The sequence below is a fragment of the Ostrinia furnacalis genome, unplaced genomic scaffold, assembly GCF_004193835.3.
Source record: "Ostrinia furnacalis isolate ACB-3 unplaced genomic scaffold, ASM419383v2 OfSCF1845, whole genome shotgun sequence".
Classification (NCBI taxonomy): domain Eukaryota; kingdom Metazoa; phylum Arthropoda; class Insecta; order Lepidoptera; family Crambidae; genus Ostrinia; species Ostrinia furnacalis.
Window position 1 is genome coordinate 152,892 of NW_021132084.1, and position 8,945 is coordinate 161,836.

Sequence of the window (8,945 nt, forward strand, 5' to 3'; positions counted from 1 at the left end):
AAGCCCGCTAATCAAATATCAAAGTATTTACGATCAAAAGAGCTAATTTACTAGGGTAAACCATTGCGGCAGTGGCTCTATCGTGTCAAACCCCAACCAACTGCAATCCACCTGATTAGTCTTGGCGAAAGATACTAAAAAAGCTGATATTTTAAAAATACCTAATGAATAAAGGTCAAACAAGGTCACGCCGCCGACGCCGCCGCCGCCGAAGTCAAAAAGTCGGCGCGCCGCCGCCGACCAATTTTATATCGGCGCCCACCTCTAATCCAGGGTCCGANATAATCGGCGGAGATATTGCGTATAAAAAAGTTCATCCCCAATTTTCCACCCTTGGGGGTTGTGTTTTTTATTATTAAATTTAAATGGGACCACCCTTGAGGTATTACCTATACGCTGAAAAAAGATTTGTTCAAATCGGTTCATAATTGGCGGAGTTATCGCGTAACAAACATAGAAAAAAAAAAACATACGGGTCGAATTGAGAACCTCCTCCTTTTTTTGAAGTCGGTTGAAAAGATTAAGATACGAAGATAGAGTATTAAATTGTAATAACAATTCATACACGGCTGGTTACATTTCGCCTTGACAGAGCATTACAACATCAAACAAAGTAAATAAGATTTTCCTCGTGCAATCCAAACAAAACTGAGAGGAACTCTATAAAACTTTCTTTCACGTTTTATCGGGAAAATTGTGAACGTATAAAAATGCAATGACGTACCAAAGGGCACGTCAAATAAATCATCCGCGATTTTCTCGGAGGCCCAATAAGTCAGTTTCCTAGGGCAACGTGAAATACGGCCTATAAATTTTATTTACCGGCGGGAGCCAAAATAGATACATGTGCCCCTAAAACTAACTAGATTCGGATGTGGAAACTCAATTGTTTACCTTCCTAAAAGCCAATTGCCTCGCAGTCGCACACTTTATGTAATTTCTATGGCTTTGATGTTTTCTTTTTCTATTTATGTTAAGGATCAAATTCCTCTTATACACACACTCTTCTAAAACATTCGAGTCTTAGGGCGTAGGATGTCCACCCACAAACGGGATAGACGACTTTATAAAGGTAGCAGGAAGGCGCTGGATGCAGGCCCTTACCATCCGGCCAGTTTGGAAATCATTGGGGTAGGCCTATGTTCAGCAATGGGCGTCCTGTGACTGAAATGATGATGATAATGACTCGTCATTATTCTTTTATCCTGAATTTAATTTTAAAACAGCAATTATTTATTTACAAGTCACAACAAACGCTCACGTGTCAATAAGTCGCATCGAGCAAGTGCAGCGTTAAACGGCTTACCATATCGATTTTTTACAGATTGCGATGTGCAATCGTAACATCGGATAATACCTTTAGGATTACGTGTCCGACCTAATCGGTTGAAATGGGTTTCATCCCTCTAGGGCCAGGCTACATTGAAGTGAACTTTGTAAATTGAATAAATTGTTCATTGAACTAAACTAAGACCTTTTTCAAGAGACGGGCAGAGTTGATATTGAGTTTAGAAAGGTCATATTTAGATTACTCGTGCGCTTTATGTTTAGCCGGTCTTTTAAGTTTTTAGTTCATATACAGTGTGAGTCACGTTAAAGTGTACATATGAAAATAGATGAAACTAGACCTATTTTTATCGACAAAAAAGAGGTCAAAATTTTTTTTAGATTCTTTTTTATTTTTTTATAGAATTTTTTTTCTTCCAATTACTTATTGTAAAGAAAACGTAATAACTTTTAAACTAAGCGGTATATCCTGATAAAATAAAAACAGAAACAATGCTAAATAACAGGCAATACTAAAAAAATACATAAAATACACAAAAAAGGCCAACAAATAATAAAAATGATACTTTTTGAAAAAAATCTGCTTAAAAATTCGTGTTTTTTTGGTTATTTGATAAATTTCTCCAAAAAATGCCCCTACAACTGGTGGTTTTTATTATTTATATTAACCTCTTTGTCGATAAAAAAAGGTCTAGTTTCATCTATTTTCATATGTACACTTTAACGTGACTCACACTGTATAATATATATTTTTTTATTTACTTGGATGTCCTTAACAATTTTACCAATAATAACTGAAAGATATCTGGGAGGCTAGAAGATCTCAATAAATGTAAACCTATATTTTAGTTAGAAGCATGTTTTTTCTCGGCGTTTACCAATGTAGGCTCGCCCTATATCAGTGTTTGCGGTTACAATTTATAGCTTTTGGAGCCCCTGGTAGCCCTGCAAAGTCGTAATGTATGGAACAATGGGATTAGCACGCATTTAACTAAAGCGTGGAGCAGACCTCGTAAATGGTTCCCTGAATTTTGGGCGCGCAAAGAGATTTTAATAGGTTAATGCGTTTATTAATTTTGAATCCAATTTCATCTTTCGGCGACATGTAGCTTTTAGTAATTTTATTATTTTTATCCATCATTAATTGACTGTTGAAATAGAACATAAAACATAAATACGCCATTAGTGTCTTATTAACACAGTAATTTGTATTAAGACAAGCTAAGATATTATTAATGATAAAAAATAACATGTTTCTCAAAGGAGATGATATCGCAAAGTAAACAGAGCGTTAAAATTAGTTTGTCTTGAGACTGATTTCAAGTTGCAAGACTGCATTCATATTATTACAGTATCTCTATAGTTTACAGGCCATGACATGAACAATATTTGAATTTACTCATGTATAATAGGCCAAATTGACTGCTGTGTGTTGTAAGAGCTACTTGATTTATTAATGTCGCTTTGACTCCTTAAGCACCGTTTTAGCACTCCCTGCTAGGGTTGCCAGGCGTCCGGATAAAGCCGGACATAGTTAGGCTTTTTGATTGCGTCTCCGGCTTTTGTTAGGCTTTTTATTAGACTGCCGCGTCAGGCGAAAGTCGAGCCACAGAATAATATGAAGCGCACGCATCAGGACCTTGGGCAACCGATGATAGTACTCACTCGACCCCCCCCCTCCCCCCCGTCAGATGTCTGGCCTTTAGGGTAAATGAAGCACAGAGTCCGGCTTTTGTGTTTTTGGGACCTGGCAACCCTACTCCCAGCTATAATGCGTGTATACAGGGTGCGCCGAGTAATCTATTAGTTCATCAGACGTTAACTCCGCCGTTATCGCGCGGGCTGGCTCTAAGTATACTCAAATTGCGCTCACGTGCCCTTCACTATCTCCATAATTAATTCGGAAACTCCTTGCTTCGGCAAACGTGTACCTACCCACTTTAAATTCGGAACCCCTTCACTGTAAGTTAGTTTTAATTTGTACGGTAGCCTAATTTTATTCGTTCCGGCACGCTCTAGCTACTAACAATTTAGATTTGTAGAATTCTAGATGTCTTTTATCTTGCTAGGTCAGATTTCTCAAGTGATATATACTTAAATATGCGTATACGCGTGAAGCTCAGAAAGTGAGACAGTTATAAAAGACATACACTCGGTCCTCGTCTTTGATGTTAGAATGGGGATTGGTAAGTAACCCTTTATAATTTGGTTTTCAGGATTAAACTTGCTTGCATTATGCTTTTAACATGTTAATAAAACTTCAATTGTTCCGTAAATTGGCTTTCTCCACAGACAATAGCAGCACTGGTGCCTGCGACGCCAAGTGCGTTGCGAACGTCGACATTCATCTGACAGCGTTAAAGAGTGTATTCAACAAAATGAGGTCGCACACAAAGAGATTGTAGAGGTCCTCGGGAAACCACGAACGCAAGACTTCCGCCTTGAGGGAAAAACGCTGCAGCGTGCGAGCGAGACAGCCGTGTGATAGAGACAGCCGCGGATTACAATGTCTGCGCGTACGTGCGGATCTTGATACGTGTTCTGCTTGACCTGAAAAGGTTAGTCTCCTTTCATCTTTTAACGGTTTGTTTAGTGCCAGTATCTTTGTGGTAAATCATGTTTTCAAGTGTTCAGACGCATATGTGTCTACGATCTTATTCGACCCAGTATTTTTCAATAAACAAAAACATTTTAAAATGATTACATTGCACCCAGTATTTTTCAATAAAAAAAAACATGATTACATTACCATTTCTGCTGGAAGCTTTTTATACCCTTATTTAATAAAATAACCTGAAAAGCGCCTAAAATACAGAACAAAGGGAAAGTAAAATTGTCCCCGTAAAGATAACGGCCGATACGCTTATCTACAGACGAGCAATGAAATCATTTCCACTGATACAGCGCTCGTGGAATACAAACAAGGTCAATACAAAATGTAAGTAAGTTTACTGAATCAAGTATATTTAAATTGAAAACATACTCACAAACGGTAGTTTCAAATCACAACCTAGGGTCTATTTGAATCAAGAAGAATTCTAGCCCATTCTGTTACTTTATGTCCAGTTTATCCAGAAATAGGCTATCTCTAGATAAGACTATTGTACAAGTTGATAAGAATAGAATAACTTGAAATACAGATAATGATAATTGTAGAAAGAAAGTTGCTTTGTGATCTTGTCACGGACAACAGCAAAGCAGTATTTGTAAATACATAAAAAGGAACAAGAGTTCAATCAAATAGAGAAAGGACAAATATTTACGAAGAGAAATCCGCTGAACTGACGACATAATCAAACAACAACAATAAACAGCAATTTAATCTATATATATAAAAATGAAACCCGTTTCGCGTTGTCACGGCATCACGTGTGAACGGCTGAACCGATTTCGATAATTCTTTTTTTTAAATGTTTGTGGAAGTCCAAGGATGGTTCTTACGGAAAAAAATATTAAGAAAATCTCTACGCTAAGGCGGTACGAAGTTCGCCGGGTCAGCTATAATCAATATTGATAATTGCATGATTCAGTCAACTGTGAGGTCATGCTACGATGTGGAGTCATGAAGAGCGACTATTTGCAGTATTCAGTGAATCGCATTAACTTCATTTTCATTTAAAATGTTGAAGTTAGACTTTAGGGACACCTCCGAGCTTCTGACGATATTCAATAGAAGACCTAACGGTTCCCACGAATACTTTTTATGGGACAAAGAAGTGATTTTATACCTAAAAAGATCCAAAAAAACGTGTATTTTTATGAAAGACACTTTAGGAAAACAGCCAATTTTGAATTCGAAAAGTAACGTTGACGTTTGGCTTGTGTTACATTATCGAATATTAAAAATCGCGCCATCAGTAAGTAATATGGGTCGCCTCGTCAAATCAATACTTGACGTCGTCTGCCCAGTCAGGCAATCACGCACGGCTGAACCAGTGATTAGTTCACCGTCTATCAGTAATTGAAGTATAGATTGCCTTGTAATAGTTGTTAGCCGGTGGGCGTGAAAACACCCTTGATAACGCAAGAACTATGTAAAACCTAGGCGTATCTATTCTTATCCTTCTTCTTCTTTTCGTGTCGACAACAAACCTACACATTGCCAGCCCAAGACTCCGCCACAAGAGTGGCGTTGTCAGTAGCACTCATCAAATCCTCCTGAGTGCAGTTGCTTGGACACTCAGGGCACGACATCTATTAGATAGAGGGCGTATCTATTACTAACAGTATTCTTTCAATAATTTACATTGGACACTATGATCACCCATTCTCTTGCCTCGCACGATGTATTTGTGCTATGTTGATTTTATTGTAGTCTTTCTACTCGGGCATATTCCGTACACGGTCAATGCTCTTAAAAAATATGTTTAACATAAACAAGACTACGTAAACCTACAAAAAAATCGTTTTTGCTTTATTCCAGCAACATCTTAAATAAGAAGATCCAGATTATTTATCTCCATGTTTTAATCATTGGATTAACACTCCATGATTTATTATCAGATTGTGAGCACACGGTGTTTTAACCAACTTTTTGCAGATCAGCCATACCGGGTAAAAAAGAAGCTGTAATTCTAGTATAGGCGGGTCAACGACCTGACATGCGCGTGAGCAAAATACCTCTTCAGATTTAAGTTAACACGATCAACGCTACGCTAAATGTGTGTTTATACATAAGTTTTCAAAGTAGGCTACGTTTTAGCCGTAGCTACAGTTAGGTATCCATTTGCATAATGCAGTATGCGGTCGGCTGAAGTTTTATAGCCCCAGTGGAGTGTTATTAAAAAATTACCTTCGTAACATAAATTTTAGATACGTAACATGAGCAATTGTAACGTTATGTGGTTATTTTTATACGCTTAATTGTACTTGGCGTGAGCTTCCGTTTTAGTTTTGTTTGAAACTTATTAGTATTTTATGTGCAATTGCACACGCAAGTTTCAAAAACATGGATAAGCCAAGCTGTTGGATCTCTTTGACGACGAATTCAATCATGATTGAATTCTGCCATATTGTAATGTCAATAATTATTAAGCAACAAGTAGGTGAACTGAACTCTGGTTGTTTAACGATCCAATAATACGCGTTATTGTTCTCATGTAAACATTACAATCGATAATATTAAATTGGATATTGAATGAGCACCAGCAAACAAATGTGTACTTTAAACTATTAAATCCAGAATTCAATCTACCACGTTTTAGTTTCCATGATGGGAGTTTTCCGACCCGCCGGCCGCTAGGGTGCATGACGGAGGGTGTTCTGGAAAACTAAGCTAGGTGAGGCACGACCCCCTAACCCCCTACCACCCCTTATGACTATTACCAATGTTCATTTACAACGAATGGGCTATTTTTTCGATATTATTGCCCTACTTTTTCGAGGGTGGAAAGAGGGTTTCATTAAAATAAATATTGGCTTTGATTGGACAGGGTTTATTAACACGGACTGAAGTAATATCGGTCGGTGAACGTGATGATCCGAAGTCAATCATGAATGTTTATCGTTCCAGTTATTTTTGCAGAATTTCGTGCTCAAAAAGTTGCTTTCAAAAACTTTATTAATCTCATCTTAGTATTAGCAGGGGTAAAACAATAACTATCTGAAACGAATTAGCTTTAGCGTGTTGTGGAGTGAGGAAGCAATTATCAGAGTGCATTATCATTCTTCTCATACGCTCCTTCCTATATTCGTGTTTGCCGACTCTACAGCTCATCAATGACCATCTTTGTTACAAAAATGCAATTTGATTGTATCTGCTTTGTGCCCGCAACACCGGCGCTTGCGCCACCCGAGGTGATGCGAATCAGAGCATCCCAAACGAACGACACGTGTATTTTGAAATCCAATCGACATTGAAAACGTAAATGCAAATCGGAACAAACCAGTAAGTACTTACTTCACATATTTGCTCAAATGTTTGCTTATTGCCAACAAAAACAAATACTACCGCGATCGTAAACATTAAACATATCGAATCGCTAAATAAACGATTCTTTGCGTCACGACATTCTTCAGGAGATATGTGATTTATTGGCGAAGTATGGTTAAATCGGACTCATTTTGTCTAATTTGTGAGTCTCCGAGACGTTGTTGAAAATTGCAATAAAAAGATATTACTTATTATTGTTTTAAGCAATGCTTTCATGACTTGGACGATTTACGAAGTTAATCGTTCTATTTATTGTAGTTACATAGTTTATTTATCTTAATAAGTATATGTTTCGAACTAAAATGAAAAATAAATTCACTGCAATATCCAGTCGGGTTCAAAAACTGAGTCATTCAATCATTGGTAAATACTTTCTGCAATTAGTAATACCTATTAGTAAACAACAAATGCAATCAATAAATCAAAATGCACACACATTCGTGTTTAGTATCTTTATTTTAACTGTAACGAGGACTTTTTAAGTATCGCTTCTGTATTTTCAAAGACTACTTCGTTCTTCCTATTGGATTCTTTCTTGAAACTAGAGCAAGGACGGTTTCAAAGGTCCTTTGTGTTCGAACACTTCCTATAATTAAAAATACAATATGCATAATTAATTATGTTCCACAAAGACTTGAAATATTGTAATTTACATGTAGTTTTATCTTTTTCAGTATTGTAAGATGTAACAATAAGTAATTATTTAATATAACGAGCAAATATTATTAACACATAGTTAAAAATACCAATTATTACTTGATCCGATAATAATTAACGCAACTAAAGCAATTAAAACAGTGATGATGCTCAACTTTAGCTTCAATCAGTATTTTTAATACATGTTCAATTTAGTATTAGCTGAAGGTAGAGCGTCAATAATTATCGATTTTTTATTCACAACTTCAATTCTTCAAAAGGCGTTTTTACTATAGGATTCCTATAAACTTCAGGGAACAACGGTTATGTGTGTCTCCAGGAATCAGACAACAGAATAGCCACTTAGGAGGTGTGTCAGGAATAATTCAGGATGACTATAGTTGATAAGTGCTACCATATCGACCAAAGTCAGCAGTTTGGTGGTCTTGATTGGTGATTTTATTTCCCATGCTTTTAGTTTCCAAGAGAGTACATAGTAGTGATTGTGAAGGAGTGTCACGTCTCGTGATCCATGTGTGATTTTTTATGAAGAAGTCACACCAGCACCACTTATGCTACTCCAGGAATCAACCTACTTAATAGTAACTTAAGTAGGACAGCGTTTAGGTCAAACAGTAAAGAAACGACTATTATTTACCTTTCTTTCTCGTGTGCCGACTGCGGGTACTGCAGAACGGTCTGCTGCCCCTCCATTTCCACCACGCATTGTGTCCCAAGTTCGAGTTCTGAAAGGAAAATTTAATAATTAAGATCACTTGTTTGAGTTACTGTTTAAACGGTAAATTGAACAGTAGGTAAATAGGATCTATTTTTATCCAATATAGCCTTCTTACGTCACCAATGTTTAGACACAAACAAAGATATTAAAGGTCGTTGTTGTTACATAAAACACGAGGAAAGAAATCTATCAAAGAGAAAATTACAGTGAGACTATGGGACGTAAGAAAATTTATCGACGTCCAATAAAATAAAATAAAATAAATATTAGTCAACATAATTCAGGATTAAGTGGATGAAAGTATAATTAAGTGGATAAATAAATAATTAAGTGGATGAGGAACTCGAACAG

At 36.8% G+C, this 8,945-nt stretch overlaps 1 protein-coding gene across 1 annotated transcript in view; it reads right to left on the reverse strand.

The window, feature by feature from the left end:
- LOC114353844 (kinesin-like protein KIF13A) overlaps nt 1–8,598 on the reverse strand; it is a 144,082-nt gene extending 135,484 nt beyond the window's left edge. The window contains exon 1 of the mRNA XM_028305967.1: nt 8,514–8,598. Coding sequence (XP_028161768.1) covers nt 8,514–8,569 — 56 coding nt within the window. The 5' untranslated portion in view covers nt 8,570–8,598. The remainder of the gene's footprint in view (nt 1–8,513) is intronic.
- Between the last annotated feature and the right edge of the window lie 347 nt (nt 8,599–8,945).